Source organism: Onychomys torridus, chromosome 8, assembly GCF_903995425.1.
Source record: "Onychomys torridus chromosome 8, mOncTor1.1, whole genome shotgun sequence".
Taxonomy (NCBI): Eukaryota; Metazoa; Chordata; class Mammalia; order Rodentia; family Cricetidae; genus Onychomys; species Onychomys torridus.
Window position 1 is genome coordinate 91,070,507 of NC_050450.1, and position 19,715 is coordinate 91,090,221.

The 19,715-nt window shown below is 50.4% G+C and overlaps 1 protein-coding gene across 7 annotated transcripts; it reads left to right on the forward strand.

Annotated features, from left to right (window-relative positions):
- The first annotated feature begins 244 nt into the window (after positions 1–244).
- Positions 245–18,617, forward strand: Hexim2 (HEXIM P-TEFb complex subunit 2). Of its 7 annotated transcripts, none has more exons than XM_036198298.1 (4): positions 255–397; positions 1,010–1,104; positions 4,724–5,648; positions 18,600–18,617. In XM_036198298.1, the coding sequence occupies exons 2-3, from the start codon at positions 1,048–1,050 to the stop codon at positions 5,600–5,602; spliced, it is 936 nt and encodes a 311-aa protein (XP_036054191.1). In that variant the 5' UTR covers positions 255–397; positions 1,010–1,047; the 3' UTR covers positions 5,603–5,648; positions 18,600–18,617. The 7 variants fall into 7 exon arrangements, with proteins under 7 accessions (XP_036054190.1, XP_036054191.1, XP_036054192.1 ...); XM_036198299.1 differs by lacking the exon at positions 18,600–18,617 and adding an exon at positions 17,908–17,925; XM_036198297.1 differs by lacking the exon at positions 18,600–18,617 and having other exon boundaries at positions 245–303; positions 4,724–5,737.
- The last annotated feature ends 1,098 nt before the right edge of the window (positions 18,618–19,715 follow it).

The window sequence follows — 19,715 nt, forward strand, 5'->3', positions numbered from 1 at the left end:
GTGCTTCCGCACAGCTTAGTTGTTGACAAAAGTGAGAAGAGTGACAGACAAGCGAGCCAATCAAAGAAGAGGTTGGTGAGCGCGGGAGGTTCACGCAAAAGCAGATAGGTTTGGGCGTTCCTGGGTAGGGTTATTGACGTAAGGGAGCGTGAAGGTATCCTGGGCAGCCTTCCTAGCGTGGAAGAACTACAACCCCCAGCAGTCATTGCGCTGCCAGGCTGTCCTCTTCGTCCGCCCCCCCCCACCTCCCCCCATCTTAGCGCCTGAGCGGCTTGGCCAGAGCTGCTGTTACTGCAGCAAGAGGTAGGGCTGAGGCGTTGAGAATTGCATGGACAGGCGGTCGCACAGAAAGACACACAGAGGTAGTGGTGTACACTAAGCCCTTGACAGCAAATAGGTCAGTCCCACCTTTGCTAAAACCCCCCTCTCATTGACTGTTTCTCCCCTTCCAAGAAATCCATTTTTTCCCTCATTGGATTTCCCCTGTCAGCTGCATGGAGTATGGAAGACTTCTTCCCTCCATTTCCCCGTCCCTGGAGGCAGGAGGGTAGCCATCCAAGGCCCTGCAGACAAAAAGACGTGAACTGTAGGTTCTGTCCAGGGCCCAGCCTGGAGAGGTTCGAGGCGGTCAAGACAAGGGCTTCCAGGAGCCGCAGGCTCCCCGTGTCCCCAGCTCCCCCAAGCAGTTTCTACCTCACTCACTATCGAGGGGGAAACAACTTAGGCCTGCCTGCCTAACTGCCAGCCTGGGCTTCACTTGTTAGGAGGATGGAGGCATGGGGCCTGAGGAACAGGATTGGGGAGATGGTCTCTCTGCCCCATTTGACCCTTTGCTGGCTGGAGGTGTGAGAACTAGGGTGTGGAAGCAGCCTTCGGAGCCTTCCTTTGAAAGCGAAGGCCAGCAGGTCTGGGGCCACAAGATGGCTGCTGCTGCTGCTGCCGGGGCAAGCAGTTCCTGACCAACCAGCTTCTGCCCGAGGACTGAGGTTTCTGTTGTTGTTCCAAGCAGGTAACACTAGTTAAACGCATCTACTGAGAGAGTAGAAGATGGCCACTCTGAACCACACCAGCTCTAACACAGAGTCACCAGCAGCGCTGGAGAAGGTAAGTACCCACCCCTCAGCCATCCCAGAACCCTAAGCATGGGGTCAGACAGCTAAAATCTTAGGTTTTTGTTTGTTTGTTTCAAATGTGCTGGTAGATTGAGAAAACCGGTATCTTTTATTTCTGCTGTTTGTGATGGGAGGGGGGGGGGTGTCTTTCTATGTGTCCCCAGCTGGCCTCGAACTTGCAACAACACTCTTGCTTTAGCCTTACAAGTGCAGAAATTACAGCCTGCACCCCCACACCCAGCTAGAACGCCAGTGTTTTAAATGAGTGTTGCACTGTGCTCTGGGAAGTAGGCCAGAATGTGACTCAGTGGTATCTCATGAATTCCTAAAAGCCCTTCAAGGTAGGAATCACCTCCGATTGCCAGAAGCTAAAGTTCTGAGAGCTGCAGTGACTTTTCCAGAGTCATGCAGCCTATAAGCAACACATTTCCATTTTAAGCGCAGTGTCTTCGGATAAGAGAACCTTGCCGCTCACTGAATGACAAGTCACTTCAAGGTCAAATAGCGTGGTGATTATTATTTGCCCTTTTCTTTTTCCAGGCTGAGAACCAAGAATGAAACAGGAAGAGAGTTTTTGGTCTAAAGGGGGTGAGGGGTAGGCAGGAAAAACTCAGAGGAGAGGAAGATCCTAAAGCCCCCAGGAAATGGCACCTTATGGGCTGGACAGGAGCCCACAGGGCCCCAGCTCTTGCTCTTCTCTCATTGACCCGGCTCCCCATTCTCTCATTACCCACACTTCCAAAATATAAAGAGGCGAGACTCAGAGAGTTGTTTTGTTTTGTTTTTGTTGCATTGCTGGGATTGAACCCAGGACCTTGCAAATGCTAGAAAAGTGCTTTATCCCTAAGCTACATCTTAGCCCTTTGTGGTTTGCTGTGTTTTGTTTGTTTTGTTTTGTTTTTGAGACAGGGTTTCTCTATGTAACAGCCTTGGCTGTCCTGGAACTGTTTTTGTAAACCAGGCTGGCCTCGAACTCAGAGATTTGCTTGCCTCCATCTCCCAAGTGCTGGCTTTATGTGTGTGTCATGATGTCTGGCTCAGAGAAGCTTTTGACCCATCCTACCTAGCCATTTCCAGGATTTCTTAGACTTTGAAATTCTTGGCATGTCAAGGCTAGAAGGTTCAGAGAGGACAAGAGTGTGACTCATGCAGGTTACAGAGGTTATTTTAAACAGTGGTAAAGGCGGTAGAGGGACAGCATGGAGACAACAGGTTAAGCTGAGAGACAGAGCTGGTTTAGGGCAAGAATCACAGGTAAATGATTGTGAGCATACAAATAAACCATCCTGTATTTGTATGTCCAGTACTTCGTCTCTCTAGGATGGGCAACAGATCCATGTTAGTTGGCCCAAGCCACCCGTGGGACAAGGCCAGTCACTTATGATTGGTGATATTCCTGCAGGTGAAGGAACACAAGAAACAATTCACAACATATCTCCACCCCCCAGAAATCCCCTTAGCATCTTTAACCAGATAGTAAGACAGGCAGCATGATCTTCATATGTGTAGTCCCAGCACTCAGGAGGCTGGGGCAGGAACGCTGAGGATTGGAGAGCAGATTGGGCTACAGAATGAGTTCCAGACTATCCTGGGCTACCAAGTGAGACTGCTTCCCAAACAATCCAGCAACACCTGTATATATTCATATACTATACCCCTGCTCTTAAAAGGCTGCAAATAGTCTGTCCCCCAATGTAAACCTGAACCCCTACTCAGAGGCCAGCAAGATGGCTTAGCAGGTAAAATACTTGTACCTGACAGCCTGACAACCTGAGTTCAACCCCCAGGATCTACACGGTAGGAAGGGGAAATCGACTCCCATAGTTACCTTCTGACTTACACACACACACACACACACACACACTCACTTGAGCCATGTCATTAGAGTGTGCCTGTACACACATAATAAGTAGATGTAATGAAACTTTAAAAAGGAACCCCTGCTCAGATGCCATTTGTACTGTATAAAAACATGCCAGTGACTGTGGTTATTATTAGAAATCTCCTAAACCACAAACTTAGAGTAATTTGTTCGCTATCCCTGACACCCAGGACTCCCACCCTCACCATACAGATAAGCAGATGCCTTTGTGTGAGCTCTTCTTCCCTCCCCACGCCCCTCCCAAGGTCTCCTTGTATAGCCCTGGCTGGCCTCAAACTTGACAGGCTGGCCTCAGACTGAGAGATCTACTTGCTCTGTCCACAAGTGCTGGGATTGACAGATGCTTTCTCTACCTCCTCAAAGTTCCAGAATCTCCTCGCAACCTCTCCTTGGCTAGGACCTTTTGCTGCTCCTCCCATAAAGAGAGAAGCAAACTCATATTTACTGAGCATAGAGGCAAAATGGCACGTTCTCAGGGGATGAAGATATTCGGGAAATAGTAATATGCTAGGTGCTATCTGTGACGTGACTTGTGTGACGTGATAGAGTAGCTGGGGAGGGGAGGGGAAGGGGAGGGAGGGAGGGAGGGAGGCAGGCGAGCAGTTTTCATCTTCACGGGGAGCATCACTTCACCGTGGGCATTAGAGCTGAAACGGAATAGAAAGGATCAGCCGTGCAAAGAGCTAGAAGCAGGATTATTTCTATAGTTTTCGGGGAGGGGGCAGGGAATCCCTTTTCAAAAGTTAGTAAGTTCAAACCCTGGCCTGGTAACACAGGCTTATAATCCTAGCTACTCTGGAGGCTGAGGCAGGTGGATTATAAATTCAGGATGGGAAGAGGATGAGTTCAAGTTCAGCTGGAAAACTTAGCGAGACTCGATTTGAAAACCAAAGGGCTGAGAATGTAGCTGCGTGACATTGTTCCTGCCACGCATGGGTAGGACTCTGGCTTCAACAGTTATGGAGTTCAAGCTACTTATCCTGTCACATACCTGTTACTAGTCCCAGCTACTTGTGAGACTGAGGCAGGAGGATGGTGAGCTTGAGGCTAGCCTGGGCTACCCTAGGAAGACCTCAATTTCAAGGACAGCAGAGCATTAGGCCAAGTGTAAATCCCTTCTGAATGTGGGTAGCTGGGAAGGTGTTGAGGTAGCCCAGGCTGCCCTTGAGCCTGGCTTGAGGTCCTGAGCCTCCTGGCTTCATCCACCCTCCAGCTGGGATTTACAGGTGTAGGCTACCACATCTAGCTTTCCTAGCTTTCATTTGAATAGTACTTGTGGAATGCCTGCTCCAGGTCTGGTGTGGTTCTGGACATTTAAATGGGCAGTGATGAGCTGGAGGGGGATGGCTCAGTTCACGACTACCCAGCAGGCATAAAACCCTGGATTTGATCCCCAGCACTGCATAAACCAGGCTTGGTGGCTTATGTCTATAATCCAGCATTCGGGAGGTGGAGGCAGGAAGATCAGAAGTTCGAGGTCATTTTGGTGGCACAAATGAGTTCAATGTCAACCTGGTCTGTGGAGACGCTGTGTCAAAAAGAAAAAGGAAAAAGAACTGACCAGTGACAGGTGAAGTAGCCACTGGAAGACAGTTAACTAAGTAATTGTAAAAGGGACTGGAGAGCGACCACTTGAGGCAGGTGTGAGAAGAGGGGCTGGGTGGGCTGGGAAGATTCTCCTCCCAGGGAAAGGCTGTCCGTGCCGACTCACCCTCCTTCCTCTCTCTAGACCTCTGGTGGTCTGCCGAGCCCCCAGGTAGCCAGTGAGCCTCAGGACTTCGGTGGTTCCCTGCTTCTGCCGTCAGGAAAGGACACCGACTCAGAGGATGGAGGTGCTGCCCCAGCTGGGGGCGGCTCAGGCTGTAACAGTAGGGGTTCTCGGACCCAGAGCCCCCGGCCCTGTTCGGTGGAGGCCGTGCTGGCCCGAAAGAAGCACCGCAGGCGGCCGACGAAGCGCAAGCGGCACTGGCGGCCATACCTGGAGCTGAGCTGGGCCGAGAAGCAGCAGCGGGATGAGCGGCAGAGCCAGAGGGCCTCGCGGGTCCGCCAGGAGATGTTCGCCAAAGGCCAGCCCCTGGCACCCTACAACACCACCCAGTTCCTCATGAACGACCGAGACCTGGAGGAGCCCAACTTGGATGTGCTCCACGGGCCGTCGCACCCAGGCTCCAGTGGGGAGAATGAGGCAGGGGACAGTGATGGGCAGGGCCGAGCTCATGGGGAGTTTCAGCAAAGGGACTTCTCGGAGGCCTATGAGCGGTACCACACGGAGAGCCTGCAGGGCCGCAGCAAGCAGGAGCTGGTGCGAGACTACCTGGATCTAGAGAGGCGGCTGTCGCAGGCCGAGCAAGAAACTCGGAGGCTCCAGCAGCTGCAGGGGCGCCCCAGCAGGCAACCCTGCCAGCAGGTGGAAGAGCTGGCTGCTGAGGTGGAGAGGCTCCGGACTGAAAACCAGAGGCTTCGGCAGGAGAACGAGATGTGGAGCCGAGATAGCAGCTGCTGTGACCTGGAGAAGCCAGCCGCAGAAGGGACCCCCAGGCCCAAGGATGAGGCCCCATTTCATACCCAGGCAGGCCAGCTGGGTCACAGGGAGGCAGGTGACAGATGAAAGCTACTCCCCGCACCCCTCCCTCCACTGAGAACTGCTAAGACAGGTCAGAGTTTCCTCTTGTCATCTCCACGATTGGGTCTTTGATGTCAACTTACTTTTTACAGAGGAATTAAATGACCTTGTGAGAACCAGTGGGGGTGGCTAGAATTGATTTCACTAGGGCTGATGTTGAGACTCAAAATTCCTTTGTATTTAAAAAAACCTGATTTTTATGTGTGTGGGTATTTTGCTTGCACGCATGGCTGCGCATCTCATGTGTGCAGTGCCAGTGGAAGCCGGGAAAGGGCATTGCATCCCCTTGGGACTGGGGTTACAGACAGTTGTGAGCTGCCATGTGGGTTCTGGGAACTGAACCTGGGTCTCTAGAAGAGCAGTGCGTACTCTTAACCACTGAGCCATCTCTCCAGCCCTCTTCATTTTCTGGAGTTTGTTTGTATTCTGGAAAAGTTTCATAGCTGTGGCTGGCCTTGAACTTCTGATCCTTCCGTATTCACCTCCTGAGTTCTGGGATAACAGACATGCACCTCTATGCCTGGTTTTGGCTGTGCTGTGCATCAAACGCAGGGCTTCATGCATGCTAAGCAAGAACTCTACCAACTGAAGTACATCCCCAGCCAAAATCCTTCTGTTGAGGCTGAAGAGATGATGAGTCAGTGGTTACGAGACCTCACTGTTCTTTTAGAGGACTGGAATTTGGTTCCCTGCATCTATACATGACTCACAACTGTCTGTAACTCCAGCTCCAGAGGATCTAATGCCGGCTCTGACCTCTGTCACAGACACACACATGAATGTACGTGCCTATACACATATAAACACATAAGTACAAAATCCTAAAAAAAAAAAAAAAAAAACCAAAACAAAACAAAAAAAACATTTGTGGGCTGGGGATATAGGTTAGTGGTGGTAATACATTATTTGCCTAGCATTCTGGAAGCATGGAGTAAACCCAGTCCCAGAGAGGTCTCAGTTTCCCCATATCCAAGCCTGAAGAGACAGCCAGATTCTAGATGGGTTCCCAGTGGTCCTCCAGGATACCCAAAGCACACTCGTGAGTCTAGGAGCAATCATCCTGAGGGGTTAGAGGTTGGAGGCAGGTGAAGGGGGAGTACAGTCAGGAGCCCCGAGGTGCAGCCAGAACCTGATATTCCAGTTGCCGCATGATAGTGGGACTGGGAACAATGTCTGTAATTCCAGTCTTCAGAGGATCACAAGTTTGTGCTACAGAATGAGACCCTCCTGGAGGAGCTGGAAGCCTGCCTCCCTGGGAGGAGAAAGCTCAGACCTTGTTCCCAGGTTCCCCACCACGGATCAGAGGGCTGAGCCTCCTTGATCTTGACAGCCCCTCAGCCTGGTTTCCAGCCTAAGCTAGTCATTATAGTTCATCCCCTTACCTCTGGGAGGGACACAGAAATAAGCACCCAAGATCCACTGCTGGCTATAGATAAATCCGTAAGGTAGAGGGGACAGGAAGTGGATTCTTAGCTGAGCTTGTCTATAGAGCCTTCCTACTGTCCCTCTTGGCATCCTCCTCCTGTTGGCCTAATTAAGTGTGTGATCAATTTCCTGTGAAGTATGAGCCATAGGCCCGACTCCACGATGGAGTGGGAGGGGGGTCAGTGTAGAGAATGCAGTGTGCCCCCCCACCTCCAGCGGGTACCATTCCTGTGTCGTCTCTGCCTGGTGCTGAGTATGATTTCAATGGTGACAGGGGAATTTAGCTCACCAGTGAGTCCCTGTCTCTGGCACCAGGCACAGAGGAGCAGAGACCTCCAGAACCTAGCCTTCTTTCCCTTCCAGAGGTTTGGAATGACCCCATTGGCCAAGGGAAAAGCTGGGAACTGTTAGGATGGAAATGTTGACAAACCCTGTCTATTGCCAGGACAACTTTTATTTCTGTACGGCCACACCCAGGCCTGGCCAGCACCTTCTACAACAGACTAGAGGGAGGGATTGGTTTCAAGGGAAAGCAAAGCTTCCAGACTGAGGGATCTGTCCCCAGAATCCTGGTCAAAGGTTTTGCCTCCTTTTCTTGTATTTCCCAGACAGTTGGTGGGAATGATCGTCCCCACTTTGCAGATGGAAAACCCAAGTTTCAGAGAGGAAGTCACTGTCCAGATTCCAGGATAGCTTGCCGGGGGCCCTGCAGTAGACTAGCCTGGGTCCCAAGGCCTGCAGCCTCCCAGCTGCTGCATTCCACAGAACAGAGCCAGGAGCTGAGGGAGGACCAGGACATGGTTGTTTACCCAGAGGAGGCTGTGTGTGTGTGTGTGTGTGTGTGTGTGTGTGTGTGTGTGTGTGTAACAAGGAGGGGAAGATTCCTAAGGGCTGCTGGTGTGTAGGGGAGGTTTGTGGAGTAGGGTGTGGGGTGGTCCATGTGTGGCATGACTGTAAGTTGCTGGGCAAAGGGCAGGTGAAGAGGCTGGCCCCTCTTGGTCTAAGCTGAAGAGCTGAGGAAAGGCAGGAAAGCTGCCAGCCACCTCCACCCTCTTACATACACACAAAATGGCTGAAAGGCTCTTGGCCAGGATAGCAGAGGTGAATTAATTTCCCCAAGGCCAGCAGAGTATATGTGTGTGTGTGTGTGTGTGTGTGTGTGTGTGTGTGTGTGTGTGTGTGTGTTGGGGGTGGGGGGGATGACAATGGACAGGGTGGAGCAAGAAGAAAACAAAGCACAGGGTGTGATCTGGGAAAGGGTCAGGCTTGAGGAAAGTCACATCAGCTCTGGCCTCCAGCTGGTCCCCCGGTCTCAGGGTCAGCAGTGTTAGAAGAGGAAGCCGCCATCTTGAGAACTCAGTACTAGGGAAAGATGGAGGCCAGGTGTGAGTCCCTTTCATGTCCCCCCACTTTCTCTTCTGCTGTTCTCCTTGGCAGCCAGGTCTGGAGGTCTGGCCTCTCTATCCCAGTGTACAACAGAGGCCACTTCCTCACCGCCACAGCTGGGGAAAACTGGCTTTCAGAACAAAGCTCAGTGGCTGACTTCCCCCTGACCTCTTGATTACTGGGCCAGGAGAGGCCTGGAAAGCAGTTCCTTCATGGGACTGACTGTTCAAGGACCATGCCTGCTTGCCTGCCTGGCCAGATCTCTCTCTCTCCTCTATCAGGGACTCTGATCCCAGGTGGCAATTCCAGTACCCAATAGGCAGACCCTCTCTGCAGTGGAATCAATTCCGAAAGATAGTAAAATGGGCAGAGGTAATGGGGTGGGTCTAGAGGAAGCATCGTGGATGTAAGGAAGGAACTCAGAATGGGAGAGCAGCTGGTTCTGTTGTCCCTCTTGAGAACAGCAAGCTTGGCACTGGCCCTTTAAGTGGGGGTGCCAGCCAGTGCCCTCCCCCAGCCAACCCAATTCATGGGCACACTGAGCATGTGCAAGATCTGTGCAAGTGAGGAGGGGAGGAGGTGGGGGGATAGATTCCGGAGGGAGCTTCCCACCCCCTACTTCCTGTAGCTGCCCCCTCTCTCCTTCCTGGGTCTGACAAAGGAGCCCATGGTGCTCCCTCAGTCCCTTCCCCCACCCCAAACTAGGGGGCGCTGCCCTCTGGGTCTGCTGAGCTACCAAGGGTTCTGGGCAGGCCTTCTGGTCTTGGGAGGTCTCCCCAATGCCTGGAGGTGGTGAGCGCCAGTCTGACTTCTCTGGTGTGGGCAGTGGCCAATCTTCCGCTGCTTAACATGTTCGATCTCATTCCATCGGTGCCAGAGGTTTTTATTTTTTAAGAGGACCCTTGTGATGTTGCTCTGGAAATGAAACAGAAAGGGGTGAGGTCCCTGCCCCCACCCACCAGGAGCTTCCAGTCAGGGAGGGAAAGCAGACACCTGGGGTTCTTCTTACAGCCTATTAGCCTGGTCCAGAGGATGGAACTCAGCTTCCTCTACCTGCAACATCGAGCATCCTCCCCTACCATGGAGAAATAGCCCCTCCAGCCTCCTTACCCCCCACCCCCCGAACTTGTTTCTGTAGCATCCTCAGACCTCAGCTCATCCTGTGCACTTGTTAGCCCTACTCCTTTCTCTAATCTTTGGGCTTCTAGGTACCATTATATTTGTTAAATACAAGGGGAGAGCAGGGGATGTAGTTCAGTTGGTAGAAGGCTTACTTAGTGTATATGAAGCCCTGGGTTTGATCCTCAGCAGCACTTATGTGTATAGTGGCTGATACTTGGAAGGGTTACAAGGTCAAGGTCATCCATCCGAATGTAAAAACCTTGTCCCAGAAAAGCAAAGATGGGGGAACCAGAGAGATAGCTCAGTGCTTAAGGGGGCTCGCTGCTCTTCCAGAGGACCAAATTCAGGTCCCAGCTCCCATGTGGAGTGAGTAATAGCTGTCTGCACTTCAGCTCCAGGAGAGCGATCTGACACCCTCTTCTGGCTCCTGTGGGTACCTGCACACATGTGGTCTCGGTCTCTCTCCCCCTCTCCTCTCTCTCTCTCTCTCACATACACACAGAGCAAAAGTACATGGTAAATTTATATAACATGAAATGTACCATTCAAATGAGCAATTCAGTGACATTTCCATTCATAGTGTATACATCCCAGCACCCCACTACTATCAGATTCCACAAAGTTAAAATGAAGCCCTAAAACTATTAAGCAGTTATTCTCCCCCAGCCTCCCTGTTCTTAGCCAGCCCTGGAAGCCACACATCTGCTCTCTGTTCCTGCGTGTGTCCTCAGCCTGGAGAGATTCTCAAATGTGTATAGCCATACCACCCTGAACATGCCTGTCACTTCTTACATCTAGGCAAGACACTGGATGCCCATAGCCAAAGTAGAGGCTCCCTGAGGCTGCTGTTGAGGGAGGAGCACTGGACCAGGAGTCCTCAGACCCTCCATCGATTCCACTTCTATTCACAGAGACTGCTTTTCACTTGTGAGATGCAAGGAGGCATTTCAGCCCAGGCTGAGATCCTGAGCTCTCTAGGCAAGGTTATGCTGCCTGACTTGAAAAGTATATCCCCCATCTTTTATCCTCCTGGGTCCTGACTGCAAGTTTAGGCAGTGAATATGGCCTCAGGGACAGGGTGATGCATACTGTAAGGTTTGGGGTCAGTCACTTGAGAGGAGGAAGCCTTAGCACAGAGAGGTTGAGAAAGCTGTCCAAGGCCACACCCCTGCTAGGAGGGTGTAGCTGGGGTTGTAGGCAGTTTTTTTTTTCTGGTTGTAGCTTGAGCTCTTGACCACTGTGTTTCCCTTCTTTAAAGAGAAAGCAAGTTAAGGGCGTAGCTGAGTGCCAGCTGTGTGGGCAGTATTTTAATGGAAGAGCCCATACACTTTGCTACTCCCTGGGCATGGCGTAATCCTGAATAGCTCCATTCCAAAGTGGTTCTTGGGAGTTCTTCTCACTCCCTCAGTCCCTTATCTCTTCTAGAAGGTTTCCCCTTTGCCCGAAATACTGGCCTCTGAGGAGCTGGGAGGTGCTACCTGACGAGAAGGCCAGGCCTTCCTGCAGGTCAGGGCGGGAGCACAGGGGATATTTTGTCCACCCTCCAACTTCTCCATGGCCCAAAGTCCATCCCCTTACCCCAAACAGAGACTTCTTTGTCAACCTTGTGGATCTGCACAGGCTTGCCTGGTAGGGGACAAGCTGAGCAGCTGGTCCCCAGTTGGCTACTGAATCCCAGCTGTCTGTGGTCCTGGACATTCCAGAGACTACTTGCCTCTGAGACCATCTCTGGAACCCATCCAAGATGGGACACCGCAGGTCAGCCCTCAAGGCACCTGCCTTGGGCAAGGAGGATGGCTCCATCTGCTGCTCCCTTAACAGCCCCTGTGGCACGCCAGGGGAACATTACAGGGAAGATTAGGTTGTGGGGAGCCTGCCTCTGCCTTGCCCCAGCTTTCACAGAAGGAGAAGGAGTCTCTTTATCTAATTTCAAATGGCTCCTACTCTTTCCAGGCTCCCTTCCTAGTGTCTTCCTGCGCCTCTGTGACTCCTTTGCCTCAGTGGGAGGATCCAGACAGGTTCTCTCAGGTTGTCTGGAGCCAAGCCCTGTCTGTAGTTGTGTGGTTGGACTGGTCAGCTCCCAGCTGCAGATTACTGAGGCCCCAGACCTACTTCCCTTTGGAGCTCCATGCCTGAGGGCAGGTGACAGGGAAACAGAGTCCTCTCAAGCAGATGTTATCGTCCCTCAGTTCTCCATGGGTCTGGTCCTCCACTTCTCCCCTGAGAAAGGGTTCTCTTTTCTCTGGATTCCTGGTCCAACTGCCCTTATTGACACCTGTAGCCCCAGGCTCACCCACACCCCTCACTTAGGCTCTCCCTAAAGCCACCTTGTCCTCCTGGGCAGTGCTTCCAGTTCAGGGTTTCAGAGTCAGAATGACATTTGACAAACACTTTTACTTTTATTTTTCCAACTTCTTATATAGTTACAGCCCTAACACTGTTGAAAATCTTTTCATTGTTACTTGAAATTCCTTGCTTCTCATAATTTTTTTTTTTTTTTTAAATCTCAAGACATGCCGGGTGGTGGTGGTGCATGCCTGTAATCCCAGCACTCAGGAGGCAGAGAAACCCTGTCTTGAAAAACCAACCAACCAAACAAACAAACAAAGACAGGATTTCTCTGTGTAGCCCTCTCTGTTCTAGAACTCAATCAATAGACCAGGCTGACCTCGAACTCACAGAGATCCACCTGCCTCTGCCTCTTGGGTGCTGGGATTAAAGGCATGTGCCACCATGACCAGCTGGTGGTGAGTTCTTGTGGCCAGGGGCCTCTGGACTGGGCATTCCCCCAGGCCTTCTTCTAATGGCATCTAGGAAGCAAGTCTGTGCATGAGCCCACTGGAGCTTTCAGAATCAATGTCACCCTTGCTTCCTATGTTAGTGTCTCCCACATTCTCGACCTCCCCTGGAGCCCAGGGTATGGTAGAGTTCTCCAGGGACTTCAAGTGTAGAGGTTAAGGGCACAAATGGGCATGGCACTGAACAGCATTAAATCGTGCTTTGTCTGCCCCCATTACTCATACACAGAACCAAAAGGGCACCTTCTCATGTTCCTGGCTGGATATGAAGTCTGCCGGTGAGAAGATGCCACATGTCATCAGCAATAGAAGCAGCACCGTGTATTTCTTCAAGAGTGATACACACTAGGTGTGTTTGCATCTCAAGGGGGCTGCAACAAAGGACCAGCCACTGGCTTAGACCAACAGAAGAGAATTTGTTGTTTCAGAATCCACAGGCCAGGGTCTGAGATGCTCCCTGTGAGACCCGCACAAGAGAGACCCTTCTTAGCCCCTTTTTGGCTTCTGTCAGTTTATTGGCAACTTTTGATCTTTCTTAACTTGTCAGTGTACTGCTCCAGATCCCCACCCACCCACCTAGTGCTAAGAATGAAACCCCGGACTTTGTGCATGCTGGGCAAGCTCTCAACTCCTGACTTACATCGCCAGACCTCCTGTTTCTTGTCTCCACAGGGCCTCATCCCTCTGTGAGCATCTGTTTCTGTGTCTAAATCCTCTCTTTTTAGAAGACACTGGTCCTCTTGCATTAGAGCCCTCCCTAATAGCCTTATTTTAACTTGATTCCCCCAGCAAAGACCTGATCTCCAAATGAGGCTACATTCTGAGGTACTGGTGGAAGGGTAATGACTTAATCCATAACGTGGTGGCTGTGCTGTGCCAGGCATATTATAGTGAGCTCTGTGGACACAATCATGTGGAGTTATAGCTCTAGATTTAAATTTGATTTTTTTTGTTTGTTTATTTGTTTCGTTTTTATGTACATTGGTGTTTTGCCTGTGTGTATGTCTGTGTGAGGGTGTCAGACCTCTGGAGCTGGAGTTACAGACAGTTGTGAGCCGCCATGTGGGTGCTGGGGATTGAACCCTGGTCCTCTGGAAGAGCATCCAGTGCTTTCAACCACTGAGCCAACTCTCCAGCCCCTAGGTTTGATATTTATTTACTTTTGACAGGGTCTCATGTAGCCCAGGCTGGCTTTGAACTCTGTAGCTGAGGGTAACCTTGAACTCCTGTTTCTCCTCCCCTACCAAGGCTAGGCATAGACTGTCCACACATGGGTTTCTGTCCCTCCTCCCTCCCTCCCTCCCTCCTTCCCTTCCTTCCCGTTTTAGCCTCTGTGGGCATGAGGAAACACCATCCAGAGCGACTTGGGGAGGAGAGAGTTTGTTTGGCTTACTTCTCCACATCACAGTTCATCCTCAAAGGGAGTCAGGACAGGAACTCAAAAGGAAGGAGGCCAGAGCTGATGCAGAGGCCATGGAAGACTTACTGACTTAGTTCAGCCTGCTCTCTTATAGAACCCGGGACCACAAATCCAGGGCTGGCCCCACCCACAGTGGGCTGGGCCCTCCCCCATCAATCACTAATGAAGAAAATGCCCCACAGGCTTGGCTACTGCCTGATTTTATGCAGGGACTTTTTTCAGCTGAGACTCCCTCTGCTCAGATGACTTTAGCTTGTGTAAGTTGACATAAAACTAGCCAGGACACTTGCTTCCTCTCTCTGTCTCTCTGTGTCAGATGTGTCAGGGTGATGCATGTGCACATACGTGCATGTGGAGGTCAGAGGTCAGTGGGGGTGTCTTCAGTTGCTGTCCTGCAGTCACCCAGGAAGACAGAACCTCAGCTGGAACTTCCTCCATCAGATTAGCCTTTGGGCATGTGTGGTCTGTGGAGCATCTTCTCCATTGATGATTGATGTAGGAGGGCCAGCCCACCTTTCAGTGGCTCGGCCTCCAAAAGGTAGTCCTGAGTTGTGTAGAAAGCCAAGCTGAACAAGCCGTGGGGAGCAAGCCAGCAAGCAGTATTCCTCTGTGGTTCCTGCCTCTGCTCCTGCTGGAGTTCCTGCCCTAACTGCCCTCAACGACTGAATAAACCCTTGCCTCTCCAAGTTGCTTTTGGTCATGATGTCGTCTATCACAGTGACAGAAAGCAGACCAGAACACCGTAGCTTTTGAGATAGGGTCTCATACTGAACTTAGACCTCACTAGGTTGGCTAGCCCGAGAGTTCCAGAGATCTTCATGACTCTGTGCCAGCCAATTCTGGGATTATGGGTTCCGGCGACTGTTAGGCTTTTTTGTTTTGTTTTGTTTGTTTGTTTGTTTGTTTTTCGAGACAGGGTTTCTCTGTGTAGCTTTTGCACCTTTCCTGGGACTCATTTGGTAGCCCAGGTTGGCCTCGAACTCACAGAAATCCACCTGGCTCTGCCTCCCCAGTGCTGGGATTAAAGGCAATGCGCCACCACCGCCCGGCCTGCTGTTAGGTTCTTTACATGAGTGCCAGGGACCTGAACTCAGGTCCTCAGGCTTTTGCAGCAAGTACTTAATTCAGTTATGTTCCCAGCCCCTTTAATAGCCCTTTTTACTGGTAGCCTTCCTTTTTATTATTTAAATTTTTATTTTTTTATTTTATTATTTTTTTGGGGGGGGCATGGTTTTTCAAGATGAGGTTTTTCTGTTTAATAGCCTTGGCTGTCCTGGAATTTTCTAGACCAGGCTGGCCTTGAACTCAGAGATCTTCCTGCCTCTGCCTTCTGAATGCTGGGATTAAAGGCGTGTACCACCATGCCCAGCCTAAATTTTTATTTTTATTTTGTGTGTATGGGTATTTTGCATATTTTGTGGGTATGGGTATGTCTGTGTACCATGTTTATGCATGTGGAGGTCAAAAGAGAGTATCAGATCCCCTGGAACTGGAGTTACAGATGGTTGTGAGTCACCATGTGGATGCTGGGAATCAAACCCGGGTCCTCTAGAAGAGCTGCCAGTGCTCTTAACCACTGAGCCATCCCTCCAGCCCCACTTACAGCCTTCTTTTAAATACCACCCTTCATTTATGAGGCATTCCAGAGAGTTTATGATGTTTTTATTCATCTGAGTTTCTGTGGGCCTGATTGCCAGGTCCTCGCTTCACAGATGGAGAGACAGTTTCAGAGAACTAATGGGCTTGTGTAGGGACCTCTGAGGAATAAGTTGTAACACAGGCAACAAGTAGCAGTATTCAGCCCTTGCTCGATGCCAGGCAGTGTAAGCTGTGTCCCCTCCTTGCCATTTGATCCCCACAGACAGACTGTAGGGGAGAGGTTGAAGCCAGCATGGCAGCTTGGCCTGTAAGCTCAGCACTTGAGGTAGAGACAGGTCACCCTTAGTATTGGCTACGTAGTAAACTGAAGGCCAGCCTGGGCTACCACACTAAAAGACGAGGAAGCAGTGAATTAGGAGTCGTCCAAGACCAAGTGGCTAATAAGGGATTGCAGAGGCATTTGAACCCAGGGGTCAGGCTCAGCCTTCAGCCCTTCACTGTACAGCTCACATAGTGATGCACATCTGACGTGTCTCTCCTGTCCCCTCTGCTTTAGAACAGCAGGTCAGGTCTGTGCATGACGAGCAAAGGGCCACGTCTGCTTCTGGTCTGGTGCAGGGACTGTCCCCAGGGCCTTGTGTGGTGCTAAGCTCTCCGGTCCTGTCCAGGAGCAGTAAGCACTCTTGCCCTCTGAGCCCTGGCCTGGAACTCTCGACCCTTCTGCTTCCTCCTTCTAAGCACTGAGATCACAGACTCCAGCCAGGCCCCATTGTGTACTGGACACTCACTGCACAGTGTGGCAGTGTTGGGAGCAGAGGGCCTGGTCAATGAGGATTAGATCACAGAGACTCAGAATGAAGGGCTCTCTCAACCCATCAGTCTGAATGGGGTTGTTGACGGGGTGGGGCCGAGACAAAAAAAAAACGACTCTCCATTTTCCTGCCTCAGTTTCCACGTGCTGGGTTACCAGGTCTGTGCCACCATGCCTGGCTACATCTGTTTGTGTTTTGTAAATTACTCAGTCAGTGGTGTTTTGTCATGGGACCAAATGGACTACAGAATGGAAGTAGATGAGCATCAACCAACCCTTTTCTGGGGCCTGGTTGGTATTTCCCTTCAGTGTGGCCTGGATGACAGGCAGTCTTAGTGATCTGTTCTCCTGACGGAGATCCTGAGTGTAAAATCCCTCCCTTAGTGCATTTTTGTCGCCTCACAGAGTCTCACACAGAGGCTGATACAAATAGAGTTGTTGTTGTCTTCTTTTTACTTACAAAGATTTCTTCAAGAGGGCTCAATGGTTAAGAACACTTGCTGCTCTTCTAGAGGACCCAAATTTGGGTTCTAGCACCCACTGGGTGACTCAAAGCTATCTGTAACTTCAGCCCCAGGGGATCCAACATCCTTCTCTGGCCTCTGTGGGCACCCCCCCCAATACACATAACCAAATAATAAAATAAATCTTTACAATTTTTAATTCGTTTGTGTAGGGGGTGGCATACATGTGAGGTGAGAGGACAAGATTGGGATCAGTTCTCTTCTGTCGTGTGAGTACTGAGACTCTGCTCAGTCAGCCTTGGCAACAAGCACCTTTACCCACTGAGCTATCTCATTGCCCACAAATAGACCTCTTAAACTTTTTTTTTTTTTTTTTTGCAGTGGCAGGGGTGGGGTGTTGAGAAAGGATTTTTCCTGGCTGTCCTGGAACTCTCTCTGTGGATTAGACTGAGCTCTAACTCAGAGATCCACCTGCTTCTGCCTCCAGAGTGCTGGGCTTAAAGGCGTGCGCCACCACCGCCTCACGAATAGAAGACTTTTGAGACAAGTTCTCTGGTATCCCAGGCTGGTCTCAAATTTGCTGTGTGTCAAAAGATGACCTTGAACTCCTGATCCTCTTGCAAGAGCTGGAGTGACAGGCATGTGCTACCATGCATGGCCACCAATAGGCTTATTTTTTACCTATCAGGCTGATAAAGGAGTGAATGGGGAAGTGGTAAGTGAGTGACTGAGGAACCGGCTCACTGCTTTCAGCCTGGCAGGGAGCTTGCTGGCGCTAAGAGGACAGATGCAAAGGTTGGCTTGGGTGCTCCAGCTGATTGCAGGCCTCACCTCCATGCCTGACAACGAGGGCCAAAGGCTTGCTCTGCAGACAGTCGTGCATAGTGGGCTTCCCGCAGCTTCCACCGGCCACGGCACTGTTCACAACCCTCCAACTACTTGCTCTGAGCTCCGTCAACTCCTCGGCTGCCTCAGAAATAAGACCGGTTTTTTCTCTTCTCTACAGAAGTGAGACCCTCACAGCCCGGGAAACCTTGAGCATGCCCAGCAGGCAGCTCCCTCTCTGACTGCAGCTCAGGCAGCTGCCATTTGCATTCCTTGAAGGCCCTCGCCTCAGAGCCGGGCAGGCCCAGGCCTCAGAGCTGCTTTTCTCAGAGGCTGCATCCCACTTGGGGGCCCAATAGCAGACAGAATGTGCTTATAATTAGTGGCTTCGCTGCTCGCAAAGACAGTGTGCCGACACTTGCTTGTTGTATCTCTCACAGCGTGCAGATCTATGCTACACCCCATTTTCGTGAGCCTGTGGCTCAGAGAGCCTCCATTTCTGTCCCACGATGAGACAAAAGGATCCAGTTACAACCTGGCTTGGTGGCATATACCTATAAACCCAGCACTCAGGAGGCTGAAGATGATCAGGAATTCAAGGCTGTCCTCAGCTACATAGAGAGTTCCAGGGCAGCCTGAGCTACATGAGACAGGGTCTCAAAAAATAAAGCAGGGGAACTGGAACTGGGAAGACAGTTTGGTCAACAAAGTGTTTACAGTGAAAAAGTTGTTCTTTGTGTATGCATGTGCACACACTAATAATAATAAATATATAAATTAAAGCCAGGCATGGTGATTTGTGCTTGTAATCCCAGCACTGGAGAGGTGGAGACAGGTGGATCCCTGGGGCTCTCTGGTTAGCCAGCCTAACCTTCTAGGGAGTTCCAGGCCAGTGAGAGACTCTGCCTTAAAAAATAAGGTAGAAAACACCATGGGAATGACATCTGAGCTCGACCTCAGGCCTCAGCATGCATTTGTACACACATGTGCAGATACCCCCATCATATAAACGCAGCATACACAAAGAATCAAGTTACATGTATCATACAAGTAAGTTTTGTGAGGAGGGGGAGTTTTGGTGGGCTTATTTATTTATTTAATTTACTATAGTCTTGTTGTTTTTTTGAAACAGGATCTCCAGCTGGCCAGGAACTCCCTATAGAGACCATGCTGGCCTCAGACTCACAGGTTGCCTCTGACTCTCCAGTGCTGGTACTAAAGGTGTGTGCCACTACACTTAGCAAATTTTGTTGTTTTGAGACTGGATCCCATTATGTGGCCCCAGGCTGTCCTTGAACTCAGTGGTCCCCCTGTGTGGGTGCTGGTATTATAGACAAGAACACTGGGTTGGGGATTTAGCTCAGTGGTAGAGCACTTGCCTAGCAAACCCAAGGCCCTGGGTTCGATCCTCAGCTCCAAAAAAAAAAAAAAAAAAAAAAAAAGAACACTACCTTTACCAGCTTTGGTCAATCTAGATAGTTCCTACCATTGTGTTTATTTTGTTTTTCTTAATACTTGATATTTTTCTGATTAATATATTTCATAATTAAAGGATTTTAGCTAGGCATGGTGTTATAGACCTGTAATCTCAGCTACTTAGAAGACTGAGGCAGAAGGGTCACAAACTCAAGGCTTCTAACAAAAAGAGTGTGCGTGTGTGTGTGTGTGTGTGTGTGTGTGTGTGTGTGTGAGAGAGAGAGAGAGACAGACAGACAGAGAGACAGAGAGACTTGGGAGATGGCTCAATGGGTCAAGCATTTCCCATGTAAGTATAAGACTGCAGTTTAGGATCCCCAGTACCCACATAAAAATGCTTGACAAGTATGATGGTCTACCTGTAATCCCAGCATACAGAAGGCAGCTGGCTAGCCAGACTGGCTGAAACAGCAAGCTCCAAGTTCAGGGAGAGACCCTGCTTCAGTACAGCAGGTGCAGTATAACTGAGAGACGTCTGATGTCAGTCTCAGGCCTCCACAAACATAAATATACATGTGACGTGCCATGCGCACACGAAATCTCAGATACAGAGTGGGTTTTATTTGAATAGGAAAGAAGGTGCTAAGATATGCACAAGGAAATTGCAAATGGTTTTCTTGCATTATTTTTAAATGTGTGTGTGTGTGCGTGCGCGCGCGCGCGTGCGCGCGCACCCGCATGCATGCATGCACATGTATTTAGAGACTAGATGTCAACTTCAGGTATCATTCAAGACTATTCACTTCAGTTTTTTTGTTTTACAATTGTATTT

Coding starts and splice junctions, on each gene's coding strand:
- Hexim2 (XM_036198297.1), top strand. CDS start 1,048: ATGGCCACTCTGAACCACACCAGCTCTAACACAGAGTCACCAGCAGCG. Junction 1,105..4,723: donor CACCAGCAGCGCTGGAGAAG/GTAAGTACCCAC, acceptor TCCTCTCTCTAG/ACCTCTGGTGGTCTGCCGAG.